Source organism: Pseudonaja textilis, chromosome 3, assembly GCF_049901715.1.
Source record: "Pseudonaja textilis isolate UNSWEBS1 chromosome 3, rPseTex1.2, whole genome shotgun sequence".
In the NCBI taxonomy this organism is placed as follows: Eukaryota; Metazoa; Chordata; class Lepidosauria; order Squamata; family Elapidae; genus Pseudonaja; species Pseudonaja textilis.
This window is the reverse complement of record NC_141992.1, coordinates 33,254,612-33,278,209: the sequence shown is the minus strand read 5'-3', so window position 1 is coordinate 33,278,209 and position 23,598 is coordinate 33,254,612. Positions and strand designations below refer to the sequence as shown.

At 39.1% G+C, this 23,598-nt stretch overlaps 1 protein-coding gene across 4 annotated transcripts in view; it reads left to right on the top strand.

The window, feature by feature from the left end:
- Positions 1–23,376, top strand: part of MTCL2 (microtubule crosslinking factor 2) — a 77,658-nt gene extending 54,282 nt beyond the window's left edge. For 3 of the 4 annotated variants that reach the window (XM_026697664.2, XM_026697663.2, XM_087929180.1), the window contains exons 8-15: positions 565–795; positions 1,929–2,036; positions 4,746–4,913; positions 12,932–13,183; positions 14,106–14,177; positions 14,843–14,913; positions 15,491–16,913; positions 17,699–23,376. In XM_026697664.2, the coding sequence (XP_026553449.1) occupies positions 565–795; positions 1,929–2,036; positions 4,746–4,913; positions 12,932–13,183; positions 14,106–14,177; positions 14,843–14,913; positions 15,491–16,913; positions 17,699–17,848 (2,475 nt within the window). In that variant the 3' untranslated portion in view covers positions 17,849–23,376. Of the gene's footprint in view, positions 1–564; positions 796–1,928; positions 2,037–4,745; positions 4,914–12,931; positions 13,184–14,105; positions 14,178–14,842; positions 14,914–15,490; positions 16,914–17,217; positions 17,294–17,698 lie in introns of those variants that run through there. The other variant, XM_087929179.1, reaches the window with a different exon arrangement.
- The last annotated feature ends 222 nt before the right edge of the window (positions 23,377–23,598 follow it).

The following is a 23,598-nucleotide window of genomic DNA, read 5'->3' as shown; positions in this document are numbered from 1 at the left end:
ACTTGTTCCTTGTCCTGCTTCAACCATTTTGCAGTTGGATGCAAGCACAAAATAATTCAGTTCTGCCACCTCCAGAATAAGCAAATGCTTATAAGCAAATGGTACCTCTGTATGTTGGAAATGTATTGCCATGAATCAGTATATAGTAAGTGTATAGTGATACTTACCTATTTAGTAAGTATTTGATGACTCTCAGGTGTTAAGCAGAATTTGTGGAATGAACTCTTGATGCTTCCAAACAGGTGGACTGATGTCTGAAACCTTTGGTTATTTCTTTCTCCCAAACCAGCATTATTCTGAACAACATTGCCCAGAATATTTTTAATAGTTGAAATTCCTCTCTTTATATTTTGTTCCCATATGCCTTTATTGTTTTTTTTCCACACCAAGCATTTCAAATATTTTTTAAAAAGAAAACATTAGTGAAGGAGAAGAAAATATTTATTCCTCCCATACGCTAGATTTTTTTTGTACACACTCTTGCTTCCTTGGATTAAATGTGAACCGGCTTTGCTGGTACCACCTTTTGTATAATATTCTCAGCTTCTTCCCATGTTTCCTCAGCTAAAGGATGATCATCAGAAGGCCCTCCTGAGAAGAGAATTTGAGCTGCAGAGCCTGAACCTTCAGAGGAGGTTGGAGCAGAAGTTCTGGAGCCAGGAGAAGAACCTTCTGGTACAAGAATCCCAACAATTCAAGCAGAATTTCCTACTTCTTTTTATGAAGCTCAAGTGGTTTCTGAAGCATTGGAGGCAGGGGAAAACCTTGCAAAATGAATGCACTGATTTCTTGGAGGTATAGTAATGTTTGACCATGAACTTCTACACCTGTGTAATCAAACTCTTCAATGGTCTTTAACAACGATAACTGGGCCATTTACCTTGAGTGTACTCTGTTTTTTTGTTAACATCTTTTAACATTTTAGGACAAGGTTGGGTGCTGTCATAATTTAGGTTCTGTTAAACATGCAGGGAATGGGCCTTATATCCATTCCTTCTTATCTTTTTTCAAATCCTTCATTCTTTGAAGGCAAGAGTTATTATCTAGCTTTTGGCATCATGTTTTCAATAGCATATCTTGGTGAAGTTCAGCAATTGAGATGCAAGGCTTAAATCAGCATTGTTTAAATTCTTCATGTATATGGCAAGTCAACTTTGGCTAGAACATACATTCTATTTATTCTTCTCTTTACTTTAAAAATTGGGAATTTATGTTTTTGACACACTGTAAAACTACAGCTCATCAACAAAGCCAGTAGCAAGAGATGTGATACTTCAAAAATTGGAAGGGTCCTTATTCCTGCTCTGCTGCAGGAAGAACAATCACAAGTGACATAAAAAGCACGTGGAGACCTCCTTTACATCCTGTTAGCCTCATTCTTGCCCGCCTCCATTTTATTTTTAACACTGGATGGACAAGGAATTATTTTATCTGACTGATAAAGTTTTATGAATTGTCTTGGCTCTGGATGTAAGGAGAAGCAAGGCCACATTAGATGAACAAAACAGTTTCTCATCATTATCAGAGCAACATATTCATGCTAATTAAAATAGAATGCATAGTTTGTGTGCAGCTGAAAAATTTCAGGCTTGGGAACAACAGCTTCTTTATATGCCAATGTACTGTGAAGTCCCAAAGGATGATTCTTTCCAGGCACAAATGTCTAGAAAGGTGCCTGGTACAGAAACATGAGAGAGAGGGTGATACCGAACATAGTTGTTCTGACATGGCATGGAAACGTTTCTGTGTGGCTGCTGCTTATTGTAGCATCCCGCTTTGAGTTATAGGTTTGGCCTGTTGACAGTTCTCAACCTGTCACCTCTGCTTGAAGGGTCTGGTAAGCTCTGTACCATCAGCTTCTTTTCAGACAACAAAGCAGGCAATTTAGTTATGATAGGCTCCTACTCACTGTTTGCTTTTTTTTTTAGGTGAATAGCATGAAAGAACTATATTTGCTGATTGAAGAAGAAGAACTAAGCCCACAGCAGCAAGCAGATTATAAGACATACACTGGAGATCTTTGGTCTCAGAACATGGTAAGATGGAATAGGAGACCAATGGAACGAGGAATCCATTTTGTATAGAATTTGTGATCGTTTACAGTCCCTGTTAAATACTTATTGTTTGATACTTTTCTCAATTAGTTGAACTTGAATGTATGAGCTGAGCTGATTGAAAAATATGCTATCTGAAGTGATTTAATATTTTTGTTCATGGCACCTATAAAAAACTTTCATATCACCACAAATTGTATGCTTTCGCTGATGAGTTTACCCATTCAGAAGTAATCAGTGTTCAAAGCTGCCTAGCCCATAATGTTCTCTACTGGGATATGGTGAAAACATCTGCAGAAGCATTTGTGGAAAGAAAAGTTGCAGCTGAGGAGTGACACGGTGAAAGTGTAGAGGGCTTGCCTCACCCCTCTGCTGCTACTTGCTTTTTTTATTTTGTCCAGAGATTTGGGAATATATAAATCTGCCTTGTTTTTATCTTTTATTGTTTTCTTTCTGAACTAAATAAAAGCTTCATTCACATGTGCATTCAATACTCATGTATATTTACAAACTCAAAGTTTAGCTTGGCAGATTACTTTGGAATTGTTCTCAGATCTTGGAAATACTGAGATACTATGTCCATTATGCATATTACCTTATGTAATTGGCCATTTCCATCTATTCCTATAAGTTACAACAAGGCTTGGCAAGTTCCAAGTAATTAGTTTCTCATACCTTTTTTGTACTTTGTAATTGAGTGCCATCACTTGGTCCAGTTCCATTGTTTTTGGAACCCCTTTGTGTTTTGAAAAATATCTGTTGTGTTGTCTTAGAAGTCTTCATTCCACAAGTTGCAAATTATCACAATTTCTATGGCATGCTTTGAGTGAATCTTATGTATTTCATTTCCATTCACACCCAAATGCATAGGAAGCAATGAACATACTGTATATGATTCAAACAACTGAAATTAAAATGTAAAATAATTACATGGGATGTTGGTAACAATATGATGGTAGAGATTGATCACATTTGTGACATTCTGATAGTCCAGTTTTCAGTCTTGACATCTCCAGCTAAAAAGATAATGGTCTATATAAAGTTGTATGCTAACGTTTAGGCACTTCTGGTTACATTGCATATTTTAGTGAACCTCTAAATGAACACAAGCTGGCTCAGCCTCTATATAGTACAAACTCAACATTTTTTTTGCAAATTTGAATGCATATTATTCATGACTGTTTTCAGATTTATAAGAAAACAACAGTTTGATGGTGGGTGTTTTTTTATGGCAAGGGGAAAAAGCCATGAGTTAAATGTAAGCTGCTGCAAGATGCAAAGGAAAGAGGAGGATTCGATCTACCTGATTTTAAATTATATTTTGTATCTTGTTGTTTAGTTTGGATGAAAGAGGCCATTGCTGAGAAATAGAAGGCCTTTGGAATTAGAAATAGACATGATCTGAGATTTGAGTGGCAGCAATATTTGTAGTATAACAAAGCTAATGTTAATGTCAGACTTGCCATATTGATATAAATACAAAGCTATATATTTATATTATATTAATTATATCATATTAATTATATCATATCATATTAATTATATTATTATATTATATTATATTGATATAAATACATAGCAAACAGTTGCTGGGGTGCATCAACAGTTTCGTTGTACTTGTACAATGACAATAAAGTTCTTCTTCTTCAAACCCTTTTATGGCTTTCTATACAAGAAGCATTTTATAGAGGAAAAATTATAAGTAAACACAGTTAACTTATTACAAGATATTAGAATTCTTTCAAGGGAGCTGTAAAATAAAATCAAGGGGAAATTTAGTAGCAGATGGATATACTAGTCAACTGGTTTCTTACATACAATTATTATAAAGATTTAAAGTAGACAAAATAATGTATGGTTTTGACCACTTTGAGTCGGATACAAATACATGCACTAATTTAGAGCATCTGAAAGATTAATATACAATTGAAACTGGGGACTTTTCTTTTGGGATTAATGAACAAATAGCTGGAACAAAACCATGGAACTGGTTTATTATCAATATTATTATATGTAGAAAAGTGGAAAATTCAACACTAGCCACAATGGAGGAATGGTTGGTGAAGATGATGGAACATGCAAAGATGGCTACATTGATGTCCTTAATTAAAGAGAGGGAATATATATGTTTATTAATGATGGGAACACCTTATAGATTTTTTTTTGCATAAAACAGACAAAAATGAACTTAAAATTATGGTTTTAGAAGATTTAGAAGATTAGAAGGAATAGATAATAGGAAAAATAAAGTTTTTTTCTTATAATCATAGAGTAAAAGGTAATTTTTATTGGTATTTATAATTGCTGTAAAGAAAATCAGAAGCAAAAATGAACAAATTGCATAAGATATGTTGTGCAAGCTTTCCCTAATGTGTTTAAAAACTGTTTGCAATTTATAGCCCACTCTGACTTCAAAGAACTTATAATGGCAAAGAGTGTCTTTTTCCTTGAATAGTAAATCTTTGGGTAGGTTAGTTGAGAGAGAATGATTTAGTCAAAACAAATTTGAATTGGGGGCACTTTGATCCTAGTCCAACATCATACCACATTGCTTTCCAACATTGCTTTTGGCATGTTGCGCCTTCAAAATTCTTTTCTTTCTGAAACTGACAACGCTTTCATTAGTCCACCATATTGCACAATATGACATGAACATTCTATTTTTTTCCCTATATATATATACATATTTAGCCCAATGAATATACCAAGACCTTGTCAGACATGAAGGTGATCTTGAAGGAGCTATGCACAGAACTACAGGAAGAGAGGAGAGGCATGAACGAACTGCAGCAACAATTTGCCAAAGCCAAAGCCACCTGGGAGATGGAGAGAACTGAACTCAAGAGTCTTATCACTCAGGTTAGAATCCGAGAAACATGGTTAGAGCCAGGTGTCAAGTTGATCAAATAAAAAATAGTTTTTCCATTGTAATGTAACAACAGATACTGCAAATGGCAAGTGCTATGTCTGTAATTGCTGCAAAGAAGATTGAAAGACGCTTCTTTAGATATTTTTCTTTTCTTGCTTTTTTGTTAATGATTATTTTTTATTTACTCTTTTATAATCTTTTTCTATTCTTCTATGTTTCTGTAGCTTTTAAAATCTTTGAAAAATCTTGTTTAAATAAAAGATTAAAAAATGGAACATGAATTGAGTCTTAAGACAGCATGGATAATTTTGAAGGTCCTGGATATAAGTATTTTAATAAACCATGGTTCTCTGCTGTCAAATCTCTGCCTGATTGTATTGCTCTTATTTATTCAGGAGGAACAAATCTGAATCTTCTGCTATAAAAAGGAATGCAACCAGGATTCTTTGGTAGCCACAGAAGAGGCTTAAATGCTCCTTGTTTTAAAATATTCTTTTCTGTTGAGAAAACTGGTGAGCGAAATTGTGGGCAAAAAAAGCAAGTAAAGCCAGAGACCAAAAAGAGTAACTTGAAGAGAGAGCATTTAGTTTATGTACATAGAGTTGACTGAGGGAGCTGTTTAGATTAACATAATAGGAGATGGAAGAGAAATCCCCTTTCCCACAGTAGTCTTGAATAGTGGATGTGACATTAACTGTTTCCCCCAGCTAAGCCTGCTGCCTTGAGGTATACTGTCAAGTCAGAAGTTGTAATCTATTAGACAGGAAGCACAGCAAACTGAGAAAGGCTGTCATATGGTTATCTCAGCATGTGACTTACTTTTCTAGGCATTGGAACAAGAAACCGCATATCATCGTTGTCTGTGTACACCTTGTACATTGAAATATATGCTACATATGAATTATACAATATATTTCAAGGCCTGCAAATATATAAAGCTGTGTTCTTTGGTTATTTTAAAGATTTTTTTTTTTAAAAAAACTTTGGTTGTTACCACGTTTTCCTAAAAATACAACCTACCCTGAAAATAAGTCCTAGCTTGATTTTTACTGTGCCCAATATAAGCCCGCCCCCCAAATAAGCCCAATTAAGATGCCGCCCACCCCATAGTGCATGGGTAAAAATTAAGCTAGGATGGGGATTAGCTTTGGATAGTTGTAGCCAGGCCTCGCACATCCCGACATCTGCCTTGCCAGCCCATTTCTTCCACAACCGGCAAGGCTGGCAAGGCTTTCATAAAGGCCTCTGTAGCTGATAACAAAGCTCCAGATTGATCTGACAGCCACAGCCCTGCCAGCCACAGAAGAAGTTCCTGAAGGCCTCTAACAGTGAATAGGAGGCCAGGGACTACATGCACAAGTGAGGCTAGTCAGTGGATGACATTCCCTGAAAATAAGACCTGGTGCTTTTTTTGGTAACAGAAAAATAAAAATAAAACAGGGTCTTATTTTCGGGGAAATATGGTACTACAAAAACAGTTATTATGCACAATGCCTCTGCAAATGCTTAGCGTAGTCAGTGTTTTAGCCATTGAATCTAGAAGTATACTAACCAACCTGCCTACCTGTCTGCTTGCCTGATTTGTGAACATTCAAAAAGCTATGATCCATTGCAGCAACTGGAATATTTTCAAAAATTAAAGATATAGCATCAGAGATAAAACAAACAGAATAATTGCATAAGAAAATTGTAAGGAACCATATAAATACTATAAAACATGGTTCAAAATATCAATAAAGCAGCAGATAATAAAAATTAGAAGAACAATTGTTTATGTGATATCAAAAGCAGACATCCCTTGCCTATTGCCTTCCACTCTCCCACCCCAGCGTGAGGTGATGGATAAAATTGCTTTGTAGCTCATATAGGAATTGATCAAAGTTGCTAATAGACTGTAAAAAGATAGGCAGGTTTTATGTTTTAAGCACAAAATCAGAGAAAGAAGCAACTTCCATGAGCAGAGATTTCCTCCTTCCATTCAGTTAAGGCAAGCAAATAAATTTTTCACTAATGAGCTTCAGGTAAGGTTACTCACTTCAGTTGAGAAATTACCCATAAGGTGTCTCTGCAGTGCCCAGACTAAAAGAATGAATATCAGCCTGCTGTTACAGAAGACAGAAGACAGATGCAAGAACATAAGAACAGCCTGAGAAAAACGGTTAGGAAACTCCACCTTGGGTTTTTGAAAGGTTTCTTCTTTTCAGTGATGGCATGCATGGACCATACTGTATATTGCATAGTTTAGGGGGAAGTTTTGGAGGCTGCAGTGTCTGGTGAGGACTCTTTTTCTAAACCAAAACTATTTACCTTGTGCTGCCCAACCTGCATTGTAATTCAGATGGGAGTTGACCATAGTTGCTAATGAGTTATACTGTAAAGTAGTAGACAAAGCTACAAAAGAAACAAGTTACAAGTAATTTCTAAATGTAGTGAAACAATAGTAAGAGCAGTCTAGAACAGGGGTCGCCAACCTTTTGGATCTCAGGACCACCACACTCATACTTTTAAATCCTGAGAACCACTAATCTGAATTTTTTTAAAGCTAATATATTTAATATAATTTTTATGTTAAATATAAATATATATATATATGTGTGTGTGTGTGTGTACGTAAAGCGTACGTACACACACACACACACATGATGTATGTATGTATGTATACATACATACATACATACATCATGTGTGTGTGTGTGTGTGTGTGTGTGTGTGTTCTCGGGTATTTTCCCACGTCATTATAGTTGTGCTTTTAAAGTTGTAGCAACGTTTCAGCAGAATCTCATCTGCCATCATCAGGCTTCTGTATTGTGTTCATCTGCGAGTCAGACTTTCACAGCCGTTTCTGTTTTAAATTTGGGGCTAGCCTACTGCTGTGCCAGAATGGCTTTTTCTTCATCCTGATTGGTTGGGAGTCTTGGTCTGTGTTTATTGGTCTTGGAGTTTGCTGTGTTCTGCTTGATTGGTGTTTCTAATATCTTCTGTCTGTTTTGTGGCTTTTTTTGTCTTGATTGGCTGGCAACATTGTGTTTCCTGTATTGGAGGCTTTTAGTGAGGCTTGGCTCCGAGTAAATGGACGGCTATCATTTATTAGGAAGCTGAGTTTCATCTGGGTGCCTGGTTGGGGTGTGTTTGAGCTGGAGGTATCGGGGGATCTGTTTGTGCCTAGGTGTTTGCCTGGCTTGTGGTGTGGAGATTTTTTTGTTTGTGAGTGCAGGCTTCCAAATAATTGACAGTCTGGTGGAATCATCTCATTTGTTCGAGTACCTAACATGAAGAATGACACCAGACCCACACCCACGAGGGCCACAGAAGATGCTACCACCACACTTCCACATAGAGACACACACCCACACAGAAGATGAGACACCACCACGGACCAGAAGCCGTACCGCAGCTGCATCACTACCCACTTCAAACCCCTCCGACCCATACATGAAGCAAACTGACACCCACCATGAAGATGCGGCACGACCACGAATTCGAAGCCAAACAGCAGGATCACAGCTCACCAGCTGAAATCCCCCAGCAACTAAGACTAACCTGAGCACAACCAAGCCCCCACCTGAACAGAACACACCCCCAGCCAATCAGAGCACAGCCAACCCCCCAATCAATCAGAACACAGCCAAACCCCCAACCAATGAGAACACACCCCCACCCAATCTGAACACAGCCAAGCCCCCACCCAATCAAGTCACACCCCCACTAGCAGTTAAAAGGAAGAAGCAGCGGCAAGCTCACATTACTCCGAGGAGCACAAAGCCGAAGACACAAGCCTGAAGATGATGAATGAAACTTCATCAAAACGTCACCTAGATACTTCCAATTTTACACAGGAGAAAACCCGAATAACCAAAGATCCATATATATATTTATATTCATATTCATATTCATACACACACACACACACACACACACACACACACACACACACACACATATTCATATCTATATATGTATGTATGTATGTATATGTATATGTATATATATATATATTCGTGTGTGTGTGTGTGTGTGTGTGTGTGTGTGTGTGTGTAGGTCTAGGTGTGTTCGGGTCTTTCCCATGTCAGATTAAGAGTATCTTGGCAACATTTCGGTGAGGTCCCACTCGCCATCCTCAGGCTGGTGCTTTCGGCTTCGTGCCAGTGCAAGCAGTGTGTGATCAGAGCTGCTGTCTCTCTATAAATACTGGTAGTGGGGGCTGGTGTGCTGGGCTGGTTGGCTGTGCTGCTGCCTCTTGATTGGTTGATGGAGTTGATGTTGGTATAATGGGCTGTGTGATGGCCTTGTGAGTTTTGTTGTGGAGATATCCTGGATCTTGTGCTGTAATCTCCTGGGTCGTTTGTTTTATAGCGATCTTTTTTCCATTAGCCTCTCATGTTTTAACGGCTTGGGTAATGGGTTGTGTGATGACCTTGTGAGATTTATTGCTGTGGTATCCTTGGTCTTGTGCTGTGATTTCCTGGGTCATTTGCTGTATTGCAACTTCTTGTGTTCTTGTGGTATAAGTTTTCTGATGTGATATCCTGAGCGGGGGGCTGTGATGTGGCATTCTGAGCTTTGGTCTGGCTTCGAGTTTGGGGTCTGGGTCTGTGTTCTTGACATGTGTCAGCTTGTTTGGTTTTGCGACAGCTGGTGAAGCAGCCGTGGTCTGGTTTCTGGACGGTGGTTGTCCTTCATTTATAGGATGGGTTTGGGTCTGGGTTTGATGAGGGGGATTGGTGGTGGTGTCCCGTGTTATTTTGGGTCTGGTGTTGGTTTTCATGGCTGGGACTCATTTGTTGGTGAAGGCTAGTTTCCAGATGTCTGGTAGCTGGGAGGTATCATCCCATTTATTCATGTTACGGGGGTGTTTCTTTATTTTGATGGCCCTTTTCCAGCCCTTGCTGCCTCTCCCAACATTGAAGCCTCAGAAGCGCAGGCAAAGCTGCCACAGTGGTAGCGCCCTGAGTTGCTTTCTTCTCCACTACTGCCTCCTCCTCCTCCAGCACCACTTCCTTCTCTGGGTAGAGCGATTCTTAACTAACCGAGCATGCTAAGACAACTCAGGACACTACCGCTGTGTCGGCTTTGCCTGCGTTTCTGAGGCTTTGATGTTGGGAGAAGCAGCAAGGGCTGGAAAAGGGGAGAGCTGTGCACGGCTCCGTCTCCCTTTCCTTTTTGCCTGCACGTGGGCGGTGGGGAGGAAAGAGAGAGAGCCGGGAGCAATTCAAGGCTAGAGAACTAATGGGGAAGAGCTGACAGCAGGCACTGTGGGAGGGGACTGCTGTTGCTGCCGCCGCCGCCAGGTGTAGGAGCTGGTTGGCGCATGCATCTCAGGGGCCTGACCCTGGGGTCCCTCAGAGAGCTGGGAGGTGCAAGAACTGCATGGCCCAGATTAATTGCTTTTGGGGGCCATTTTTTCTGTGGCCCACCAAAAATTTCTAGACCAGGGGCTGCCCACCAGTTTGCAGCCCCTGGTCTAGAACATACTGAAATGCCAGTAAGTATTTCAAAATGCTATGGTTAGTTGTATAGTGTTTGTAATTCTGCTGAAAGTTGGCTCTTATTTGTCCAATTGTGTATAGCCTTTTCCTCTATGCTGGTATTTGATAAATGTAGGCACTGTTGCACACTTAGTAACTGCTTGCAACTTATTATATTTCTGATTACATACAAAGAAAAAGGTGATAGTGAGACTCTTGTAAACTGGTATTATTTCTGTCCCTTTCAACAGCTGCATGAAGGTTATAATGATGAAACCCCAAGAAATGACCCACTTCTTAGTAATTTACTCTGGAGATGCCATTATTAGATTTTTCATGGATTCCCCCAGATGCCTGCTACCAGTTACTTACCCAGAATGGCATCTGCATTAAACTGCTATTATTCATAAATATAACGATCTTGTCCAATTATTATCTGAGTAGAATAATAATTTCCTCTTCAACTGTCTGAGCTGTCAGTTTGCTAGGGAGCCTAGGGAAAAGTCTTTTAGAATTAATTCACTCTTCTCTGGAGCTGCTACAGAAATGCAGAACTGTGGCCTTTGCAGCTAGTGTTTCAACCCCAGTGTCCTTAACATCTTAGTCTCTGGCTGCACCAGTATGGAAAAGAATCTTTGGATTATTTGTGATTTGGAAATTCCTTATTACTACTTCTCTTAGCTTGCTTAATCTCTCACAATGAAAGCAGTGGTCAGACTAGACTGTTAATTCCCCCGCCCCCCAAGGATTCTCCCTATGTTTAAGCTAATCTTCCTAAGCAACAAATCATTGCACATTTTTTTGCATTAGTATTTAATTAGTTTCATTCCTAAGCTTCACTCCTTACCCGTTTCATCAAAGGCTGAAATCTCTTTTTCATCAATGGATTTATCTGGCTTCTGGGTGACCATGTCTCCATTCCATTAGGCATATGGCTTGTGGTGAATGTCATGAGTTTGGGGATTTGCCTGCACCAAGAGAACTGATTGCTTTAATGAGCTCATCATTCTCAAGACTTCATCACATGCTCTGTTTAGGATTACTATTTACTGTTGTTTAGATTTACTATTTGTTTAGATTTACTATTTACTGTTTAGGATTACTATTTGGCATTTACTATTTGCTTTGTCTTCCTTTTTAATAGCCTTTCTTAATAGCTGCAGAGATTTATAGTTTGATAGAAATATGGATTTAGGACTCGAATGGATCTATTCTAATTATTTGTTACTCATCACTTTTCTTCCTGATTTGGCAGTGATTCTGTTATTTGTGGATTTTGCTCACAGTTTATTAAGAGTTGGAAACCGACTCCCTCATAAAATCTTTATTTCCATCTGTTACAGGGATAATGTTTGTATGTGATATCAGAATCTTGTCTATTATCTGACTATTATGAGATAAAAGCACGTATTTTTTTTCTCCTTAATTTCCAAGAAAATCAAGCTTGTCACATGTTTCCTATCAGGGCAGGGCAGGGCAGGGCAAGGAAGGAATTTATGGTGTGTGTGTGTGTGTGTGTACACATACATATATAATTTTTCTTTCTTTTTGGTGAACAACCAGGAATTGTAAAGGAAAAAAGAGGGCATGCATAAATGGACTGCTTTTACCATTCACTTTAAACATAAGAAAAAAATCTTACAATCCAGTGGATTATGAGACCTCTGAAAGGCTTGAGTTTTACCTCATTTTGACTGACTAATCTACCGTTCCTTTCTGCTTTGGAGGAAGAACATGAAATGCTTCATCTCCCTAGATCCTAATCAGTCATTTTTGTCAAGAAATCATGGAATCAGTCTGTTTTTATTCCTGCCTGACTTTATGACTTCATGAAGGACAGCCCCAGCTTAGTCTTCCTTCAAAATCTACAGAAAATATATTAACTTAAAATATTGTGATATTGCTGTTGAAGATTGAGGCCACAAACAAGATTTTTATTCTGTTCATAAATTCCCAGGAGCTCAAAAACTTTAGAAACTTTAGAAATGACATGAAATCATCTTGGCAAGAGGGGAAAAGTGGTTGAGCAAATTTGCAGCATAAAATTGAATTTGGAAGAAGGAAACTAGAGAAAAGGTGATTAAAGCAATCCTAATCATGTTGTGACCTGGTGCTAAAAAAATGAATTAACTCTAGGAAGTGGCGGTTCTAGTGTCACCCAGGCACCCAAACTGTTCTCTGTACTGTGTGTAATTAAAATTATCCCAGTATGGTGGGATTACAATGCTCAGAACTCGCAACTTGCATAATCGTAATAATTTACTAATATCATTGGGGAGTAGCGGTTCTACCTCTTGATTGCTGGCTTAGTTTAGCTCTTCCCACTCTAACTGCAGGATTTAATAGGCCTTTCCCAGTCTGTTGCCACATCACATATGTCAGACAATATCATTCTAATCTAGAATGACTGCTTGGAGGGGACTAGGTCAATAATTAATGTTTTAAAGAGGAAAATAAGCCAGAAGACTGAAATGGTCTTGCTCTTCCAAAACTGTATCTACTGATGCCTTCGTTTTAATTAGTTTTATTTTTTGTCCTTGTAGTTAGAAACTAAGACTGGAAAAGGTCCAGCAGAACGTGCTCTTTCTGAGTGGAAAACTGCTCTGAAGAGGGAACGGGAAGAGCATCAACATCTCCTTGCTGAATCATATAGTGCTGTGATGGACCTGACCAAGCAACTTCAAATCAGTGAGAAGAACTGGGACCAGGAAAAGGTGGAACTCTTGGACCGTTTTAAGGATGAACAGCAGCAGGCCGAGCAACAGGTGAAAGAACTGCAGAATAAAATTAACCAGGTAGGAACCAAGAATGCGTGTGAAATCTATCTTGTCCTCCTAGCTCAATTTTTTTTTATAAGTGTGATTTTAATACTGCTACTGGATGAGAGTCGTGTGTCTTTAAGAATATGCATATCACAAAATGGCTTCTTGAATTAAAACAACTGTTTATCATTGGAGTAGTAATTCATAACTTTTGGATTCCCACTTTTTGTCTCACTATCCAACTTGTTAGGATTGTTGTGAGGAGACAAACCACATGATCCCTATTAGAAAAAAGGCAGGATGAAAATACTGTATAAATAATAATAGACAATGGCAAGGCATCGTAGCAGGCATCTCTGTGCTCTGTGCTAAAAATATAGTAAATCACATTATCCAATTCCTGTGAGATCACACAAAAGAATGCCAAAATGGTACATATATTGGCTATATAGATTGCCAGGAGCACTTTCAGTTATTATGGCTGTTTTTTCAAGACATGGTTAACCTAGTTCATGAATCCACTTTTTACAGCAGATGCCAGTAGTATATATGATAGATGCACAGTGAAACCAGGAGTGATCTTCCATCTACCTCAAAAATAGCTGAGTGAATGTCATTTCCTAAAGATTTTTTTTTTAACATTATCAAATGACTAAAGTAAAAACCCTATGGTTGTCTTGATTGGAGTTGGCAGCTCCATGGGCAAAGTTGGGAGTGGTTTACTTCCTCTTTCTGAATCTGTTTGAGATATTATCTCATTCTTCTGCTTGTGAGCTGTGTGTGAAAGAAATAGCAGAGAGAGAAGGCTGTGTGTGTGTGTGTGTGTGTGTGTGTGTGTGTGTGTCGGAGTTCCTGATCTCTGCAGATACTGTTGAAGCTGATAAGAGTATGGAGGACAAATAGGTGCTTATGAGCTGGCTGAGCATTTGATAACTTTGTTTTGTAAACTATTCAGCTTCAGAAAGGTGCCAACCGATGGGCCTTAAAAGCCTCTGAAATGGAGAAGCATGGTGGTAACTGGAAAGAGGTAAGCTAAATAAACATATTTTATTCCAATTACAAGATCAATAAGAAGGAGCAATTTTGGGCTTCTAATGGTCTAGAGACTGCCCAATGTACCCTTTAAAAACAGGAAAAATTAAAATAAGAGTACAGGTCATAGGCATCCAGAAGAAAAGAACATACATGAGTAATAAACAGAGATCATATAGGGACTCGATAACCAACCCCAAGACCTGGGAGAGCAATCAGTTTTCAATGAGAGAGAGAGAGAGAGAGAGAGAGAGAGAGAGAGAGAGAGGGAGGGAGGTATGGATATAAGTTGTAATCATAGGCTGGAAATAAAGGGTAGGTAATAATCACATCCAGAGATGTGAACTTTCTAATCTCTTTTGACTAGATTTCTAGCACCAGATAGATCTTAGTGTGATCCAACATGCACACAAAGTTTAAGATTCTTTCTAAGAAACAGATAACATTTTGACAATTCTGGATTTCTGGGTTATACTTGCCTTACTCATGTAAGCATCCTGTGTTTTAGAACTCTTTTTGACTATTTAAAGGCCAACAAGTAAATTTAAATTTTAAATTCATGTAGAGAACTGATATGACTCTTACTTTATCTGAGTTTCTCTATACCTGACACAAGATCATAAAGGTACAGTTGATAAAAGCTAAAATATGTTTTTTCAGACCCTCAATGAGAAAATCACTGACAAAGAGACAGCTTCTGAAATCGATATCAAAGGAAGTAATTTAAAAAGGTAGGATAACTGTTGGCAGATGATCAGTCTATTTTCAGTGGACATTTATATTTCATATTCAAAAGCATATTTTAGAAAGAAGATGTAGCATTTTCATTATTTTCTGTGCACATAAGAATCTCTGTCTTATCATGATACCGTCAATGATTTGTATATTAGCATAAAATGTTTAAGAATATCATTTTTGTGATCAAAAGCAAGTGCATGTTACCTGTTTTTTTAGACCAACAACCCAGAGCATATTACTGTTTTATTCTACTCCCATGCTGAAAATGTCATTTTGATGGTACCACTGTTTTTAAATACAGCATTATTAATATAAACACTGAGTTTTCTCATTGGCAAAATAGCATAAAGCATGAGAAATTGAATCAAGTCTTCAAATTCCACCTATTTCTATTCATTATTACTTATTTTTTGCTGCATCCTTAGACATGTTAAAAGATTAATTGAAAAATGACAGGGAAATTGACAGAATTGACAGGTGGAGGGAAAGTAGATATCACTTAGGTAGGATCCATAAAATTCTCAGTCCAAAAGTTAGGTTGTTACTCATTGCTTTCTCTTGTCTATTTAGGACAAAGTCAGTTTCCTCCATGTCTGAATTTGAAAGTTTGCTTGACTGCTCTCCTTATCTTCCTGGCAAAAGCAGCACTGTGATGATAGACAATGCCCATAACAGAAAGGAATCTCCAACTACGCAGAAGTTACCAGACCCTGCTGGGATCACTCCTGAGAACTTTGCTTGTGTGAACAGTAAGCAACCTACACCTGAGAGCCTGAGCTCAGAGAAGCTGGATGCTTCTCCTTGTGGATGCATTCAGACAAATGACTTACCTACATTGGAACAGACCCAGAAACAAATGCAGAGGAGCTATACAGCTCCAGACAAGACTGGGATCCGCATATACTATAGCCCACCTGTTGTTCGCAGGCTGGAAGCTCCTCTAGTGCACAACAGAGAGGAGAAGATCATGGTTGAGCCTGGTTTCCTATTCACAATGGCTAAGCCCAAGGAGGAGTCAGACAGCTCAGAAAACATGTATAGTCGGTGGTTGTGTAACTTCTCCAAGCAGCATCGGGAATTACTTGATGGTAGCCCTGTTAGTGAAAAAGCTGTAGCTCCAGTGTCCAAATTCCCACCATCTCTGCATGGCCTTGAAATTTCTGGCAACATGAGTGATGACATGAAGGAAATCACCAATTGTGTGCGTCAAGCTATTCGTTCCAGTTCCCTAGAAAGAAAAGTTAAGAGCACCTCTAGCCAGACAGTGGGATTGGCCAATGTTGCTACTCAGACTATACAGATGGTCAGTATTGGTTTGCAGACAGACATGCCCAGAGGAAGCATCCACAGTAGTAAGAGCTGGTCTCCACGAAGCTCTTCCCTTGTGTCAGTGCGCAGCAAGCAGATTTCAACGTCTCTGGACAAAGTCCATTCCAGGATTGAACGGCCCTGTTGTTCTCCCAAATATGGTTCTCCCAAGCTCCAAAGAAGATCATCATCTAAGCTGGATAATTCCAAGGATCGAAGCTTGTGGAACCTCCACCAGAGCAAGCAAAATGGCTCAGCCTGGGCACGGTCCACCACTACGAGAGACAGTCCAGTTCTAAGTAACATTAATGATGGCTTGTCTAGCTTATTCAATGTTGTGGAGCATTCTGGGAGCACAGAGTCGATATGGAAGCCAGGATGCCAGGAAAGTAAAGTCAAGCCAGAAACACCTAAATATGGTATTGTGCAAGAGTTTTTCCGGAATGTGTGTGGTAGAACTCAAAGTCCCACTTTGGTTCCTGACAAGAAAGACCCAGTTGGAGGGGACAACAGTAATAAGAAGCCGGAACCTTCCACAGCAGTGCTCCAACTTTTGGAAAACACCTCCAAAAAACCTGTAAAGCAGAGCTGCAATGAGGAACCAAAGCTGCCCAGTCTAAGCCAAGGTGGCAAGGACAGAACCTTAAAGGAGACCGATGCGGTTTCTGCTACTATTGCCAACGAGGTAATATTTATTACAAGATATGAGATATATCCCTTAATAGCAAAAGCAAATGAGTTTCTAGCCCCTCCCCAACAAATTAAAGTATAACATAGGATATTTTCCATCTACTCAAAATGTGAAGGCCAGAACACAAAGATGTCAATGATTTTCATAATAGTTTGGTATGGATTGCACAGTGGTTAAAAAAATTCAGGTGAATCTAGTAATCATATCTGCCTAGGAGGCTCATGGAAGATGTGTATTTTAACTGCATGAAACCAAGGAATGTATTAATATGTACCTTTGACACTTCACTTTTTTCCAGATCAGGATTCATTTATAGTCTAGACCAGGGGTGTCAAACTGGATTTCTTCAGGGGCTGGACCAGCATTGTAGTTCTACGCTAGCCAGCCGGGGTGGGGGCTGGGGCAGTGGGGGAGAGCCTCCTGCAGCACCCTGCCAGTCAAAACAGCCCATGGGTGGCTGTGTGAAACCCCCGTGCCCCATTTTCATCCTGGACAGCCTCCTGCAGCACCCTACTGTCCAAAAATTCTTTTATGAAAAATGAATACTTAGTTATAGCTGACAATTTTTTTCACTGAACAGTTCTGTCTCTTTCTTTTGCCAAGAAAAGGGAAACTGTAAGTAGCTGTAAGTAGTTGAGTCCTACAGGCCTTTATGCGCAGACTCCTGCATAAGGGTATGTACTGTTAGGGGTAACGTGAAGATTCCTGCTCTTAACCACCATCTTAAGTCTTCATTTAAACCTGTTCTTTTCATTCAGTATTTTTTCCTCTCTTTATAGGATATTGCTTGTGATTGCAGCTCTCAGTCGTTGACTTCCTGTTTTTCTCGATCATCACGTTCAACTGTCCGACATTCTCCTTCTAAGTGCAAATTGCATCCCTCTGATGGCAGCCGGGTGGAGGAGAAAATAGGGCCCTCGAGTGAGTGAGAGGACTACAACTGATGGTGGAAGAACGACTCTGCCATGAAGCTACCAATCTCTTTGGCAGTTCTAGGACTGGCTGTTCCTGAGCCAGCTACAGCTAAGGAATGTTGCTCTTTCACGGTTGGAGCAATATCTTCTATCTTCTTGTAGCTCACCGAGGAGATCTGCAATACAGAACCTACATGACATAGCCAGGGAGAGAATGAAAGTCTCTCTGAGTTACGGGCTCTTGTCTCTGGAAACCTTTCTATCCCTACCTGCCCACTCACACCAGGCATTTGAGCAGTGAGAGCTTAATGCTGTGCTGTGGTTCATGACGCTGAATGTTTGCGTGCCTGCAAGTGAGTTCTATTTCCCAATTCAAGGAGATGCCTTTTTTTTTTCATTTGGGAACAGCATTATGTGAAAAGGCACTGGGGAATATTGTAAGCTGGTGTATTTGTGCTGACTGGCCTGCCTGCTTAGAGTGTAGGAAAGAAGGCATCAGAGATTAAGAGGTGCTGCTTTCAAAAATCAGACGTTTATACACAGAGAGAGAGAGAGTAGAGTGGAGAGAGGCTTTCTTAGGAATTCTGCTACAATATCAGGTTGAATCAGCAAGCTGAACACAGATCAATTCTCTTTTGTCATTATATCAGGATGGATAGTTTTCCTCAGGCATGATTAGCCTATAATACTATTAAGCCTCACATCCAGCCTGCTAGATACTGGCCAATTTTAAATTACTGTAGCGGTGCCAGCAATACACCAGGTCTCAGTAAAAAAAAAAAAGGTGTGTGTGTGTGTGTGTGTGTGTGTGTGTGTGTGCAGTACATTTTATTGTCCATTTCTAGCAATCTGCGGTAAGCACCAGCACCAGGGAAAACATGGCATACCTTGCTTTCCTGGCCCTATGTATCAGACTTCCTGTGACAACTGAAAACAGAGCTGGATTTTCATCTTTAGGTAGTAGGTATCTTCTTTTTAGTTTAGAGCAAGTATTGGCCACCGTTTCTGTACTTGAATGGCCAGAGCATGGGTAAATCTAGGAAATTTAAAACTGTGAAATGCTGAAACCTCCGTTTCTCCACACTGCCTTATTTCCCTAATGCAGAAGATGGTGCTATAGTTCTTAAGAGAAATTATTTCAATCTTTTTCTTATAAAAATGCCAGTATCTTTGTGGTCCACAGACTTCTGTCTTTTAAGGTGTAGGTATGAAATGACAAAATGCAGAGCTGAATAAGCACAGGTCTGATAAAACATTCCAGATTCTTGGGAAGATTGTTTGCAGCTGTTCACCTTAGGACAGGACATCTCACAGTTGTCCCACCTAATACTCCGTTCACTAAACAACCTACAGCCTAGTGGATTCTTACATTCCTTTTCTGCAGAGGGGAAATATTAGTACTCCATCTGAATTTGTAGCACAATCCTGTTAATGCAGGCTCTTGTAAGTCTTCTTTAGGGTCCCTAAAACAAAAGGAAATCACTTGGTGACCTAAGTACAGGTAGTTCTTGGTTAACAACTGTAATTGGTATTGGAATCTCTATTGCTAAGCAGTGTGCTGTAAAGTGCAACAGCAGTTCTGGCAGTCCCTAATTACCATTGTTAAGCAAGGATCTCATGTGATCACAGCTTCCCGCTTCCCACTGGCTCTCCCATTGACGTTGCTTGTGGGAAGCAGGGAAGGAAGGCTACAAATCATGAACATGTGAATGGATGAAACTTGCAGTGTCAGAAATCTGGGCAGGATAAAGACTGCACAGCATACTTTATGGATTCTCTCTAGCCCTTTTATTAATAGTTCTGCTCCAAATTGTTGGGCTGGAGGAGGTCAGGGCGTTAGAATGGAGGGGTTGACAACACAAGCTATTGTGGCTGAAGGTGGGAAGCCGCACAATTCTTTTAAATAAATACATTTTAAATAAGTAAGCAACTTAAGCTGCTCCCTAAGTATCTCTCCCATCAGGACACTTTGGGGGAATTTCATCAACCAGCGCAACCAGTTCATTTTCAAACCCTTCTGCCTGCTCCCCATCCACCCCAAGTTGGCCTTACTATGTTCCATTTTCAGAGAGTTATCCTATAGTAGTGTAGACAGAATCCTGATTACTTTTGCATAATTTCTCTCTAGTATTCCAAATATCCTGCATATAGAAAGCTGTAGGTCAAATTTAGAACAAAACTCTCTCTTGACTTGATAGCTATTGCAAATAATGGAACTGTTTTGATTTGAAAGAGTTTCCTAAACATGCTGCAATCCCCAATTGCTTTCACATGAAAAAGGACACATTTGCTCATTTCTTACAGAACTGTTCTTGAATAGAGATGTAGCCAAACCATGATTGGTAGCCTACAGAGAAGGAAAAAAACACATTTTTTTTCTGGCTTTTCACATTACTGATTGAGATACAGGTTTGGGAAATCTAAAACTAAGTTGGCTTTCAAAGTCCTAAATCACTTTCTAATGCTCTTCTTTAGAAGTTGTGCAAATTTTGAATGATTTTCAATACATTGCTTCATTTATATCTTGCACTTTATGTTTTTAATTTTTATTTTTCACTAATGTGAACAAATGCTTTTGTCATTTGCATGAGAAAATCCAGGAGTTTTTAGTCCAGTTCACTGTCAAAATAATTAGAACTGTAGGAATTAAATGCCTCTATCATCCTGTTATTAATGAGTTGCTTTTGAGTGGGGACAAGCCTGGTGAATGTTTGCAGTTGAAATGACATAAAAACCCACTCTAAATTCTTTTGCAATTTAACCTGGATTTTGCAAGATATAAATGATGTTGAACATATTTATTTATTTTACCTAATTTATTCTCAAGTAGAAGCCAAAAGAGAGTTATGCATTGGAAAGTAGGGCCTCTTTCTTAGCCATTGGAGAACTCTGCCCAGCCAATCTTCTGTCACCTCAGAGTTTTCAGGATCACCCATTCCATTATCCATATCTTCCAAGCGTATCTTCACTTCCCCAAAGGCTTGAAGTCTATTGCACCGAACATCCATTTAGCTGTAGCCTTAATAGGAATACCAGACCACAGTCCAAATATGGAGAACGATGGAGATTGTTTCATCAGCTGTTTGCCCCATTTCCCATTTTTCTCTGAGAAGCAGTCCCCTAATAGCTAAAGTGGAATGGTTGTGTATTTTTCTACTACAAAGTCATTTTTGAGACTTGGAATTCTATGTGAGTTAGGTTCTCGATTAACATCAGTTGCTTTGGTTCTCCTGAATGTTCTACAGTAATCTGTTCTGTAATCCCTTGCCCCCACCAAATGTTAACTGAAAGAGAGGAAGATTCAATTCACAAAGTAATTTAGGGAGGGATTGTTCCTCTGGGACTCCATTAGGGCTATCTAAAAGAGTTTTCTCAGTTAGAAAACTCCAAGACTCCCACCTATTCTTTCTGCAGTTTACCTTCCTATTTGGACTCAAAGGTCCAGATTGCTTTCCTAATTAGAAAGGTGCTTTAGAAAGCGTAACCTGCAGCTACAGCTGTGTATATTTTCTCAGAAATAAGTGAATGTCATGGAATTTACTTGTGAGCAAATTTACTATATTATACCTGAAGATGAAAGATGGAAACAAAATAAGTTAGGGAATTCGACAAATTCACACCAAGCAGCTTGAATCTTGAATTCAAGCAAAAAAAGTGAAATTAACTTGGTTAATCTGTTTCTAGCTGATATCTTCATTATTCCAGAGCTCTGCCTATGGCTTGGTCAGATTTGAACAGAAGTAGAAGAAGGAAAAAAAGAAGCTACAACCAACCAAGTTTGTTTCATCCCCATCCCACATCCCCCAGCCATTATCTGTCTTTAAACATATTAATCCTGACATTTATTTGGTATTTAAAAGTAACTCTTCAATCATGCTTTCTAATTGAACAAGTCATGTTCTGGACAGAACTACACTGAAGAATCCCTTATAACACTGAAAGAGTTTCTTTAAATAATGGCATACTCTAAATTTACATTATTAGGGTTGAGGAACCAGGTAGAAGATAACTAAAATGTAACTATTTAATTATGGATTTTCAGGTGTAGAACAGCTAGTCACAATCTTGCACGTCAGTGCATAAACTCATATTTTTCTCAGGGAAGGCAACCAATTCCTAATATCAAAATGGGAAATACTTTCAAAAGATTAGAAAAGATTAATCATAAGATTAATCAAAAGATTAGAAAAGGGGAATCCAAATAAAAGTAACACTGCCAAATGCCTTAGGTATCTCCAAATAAAAGTCAGTGTTATTTCCAAAGGGTGCCGCAAGTCATTGCCAGTTAAACAGTAGTGAGACTCACGGGCATCATTTGGGAGAGGGGAGGGGGGGGTCAAAGAAAGGGCAAGGGATTAAATTGTAAACATTGCAAGCTAACACATTTTCATCAGAGTTGGGTTGCAAGCACCATCCCAGTGGAATTTGCATCAAGGTTTTCATTGTGGCTTGCTGAAACAATTGCTGGTAAGCATGTAACGCTCCCTAGGAAAAGGGAAACCACCAGCATAAAGTTGCTTACACTCTTATAGAGTCAGTTCCTATTTTACCTTACTTGCATTCAAGTGCAAAATAATGTGATGTTTTCTGTATTTAATTTATAACAGTAATAGCTTGGGATATTCTTGGATGATTTTTTTTTACTGAGTACTAGACAGCAAAACCGGAATAATGGGCAGCTATTGAGGAATAGCGAGCCAAAACTGAGGGAACTGCATCAAAGTACATGATCCTATATTTCTCTGATCACATGAGATTCAGTATATTGGTATTCAACTCTTGAGGGCTACAGGCTTACAGCTCAACCTCATTAGCTTTAATACCAGTGAACAATGTTCTCCTATATCTACAGTAGGTAGCTGAGGAAAATTCTTTGGCAGGTCAGCAAGTTCGATGAAAATCTCACGCCTATGGCCTTGTTCTTTATCTATGCCCAGTTGAAGGTGTGTTCCTTTTGCTACTAGGAATCTAGTACCTTTTCACACCTTAGGCTGCGCCATCTTCACCAAGCGCCTATTGTTCCAGGAAAACAAAGATATTGTCCACCTAGCTCTTAATATTGTTATCCACATACAGTTTTGGATTGAGGCTGGGCCTGTTTTCACATGAAGTACGTTACACAAAGCAGACACTAGTAACTAACCAATAACAACCCAGCCTGGATAGGTTTTCTAAGGCAGTCTCTTTCTCTTTGCTGCATGAGTTTGTAAATTGGGATGGGCAAGGGATGGAATTTACAATGATTGCTAACTTGTGGTGTAAATACTTCCTTTTGGGGGTGGTTTTTAGTATTTTCATTGGGAACCCCTTCCTTTTTACTTCTACTTTGGGGGTTGTTTTGTCTGTTTTTGTTTTTATCAATGCCTTTTAATTATTTGTAAATTTTAAAAGTTTGTCTTATTTTGTAAATAATTGTTCTGAATATTTCTGAGTATGGAGTTAATGGAAACTGGGACATTTTTGTCATTTACAAGTAACAACCCTGTGCCTCAGACAAGATTTGTTTAGCATCCCTTTTGCCAATAAAGTCTGAATCACCATGACGTCTTGATACTTATTCCAGTTGCATGTTACCTTAGCAGAGTTGATGGAAACCTGATGACCAAAGGCATCCAAAGATATGGACAATGTGCCACCCAAACTTTTTCACGGAATGCCCTTGTCATTCCCTGATTTGGAAAAAGAAATCTCAGCAAAATCAGCACCGCATCTGCACATGCTAGCCATTCTATCCCAGTGTCCTATCAAAATTGCATGGAAGTAAT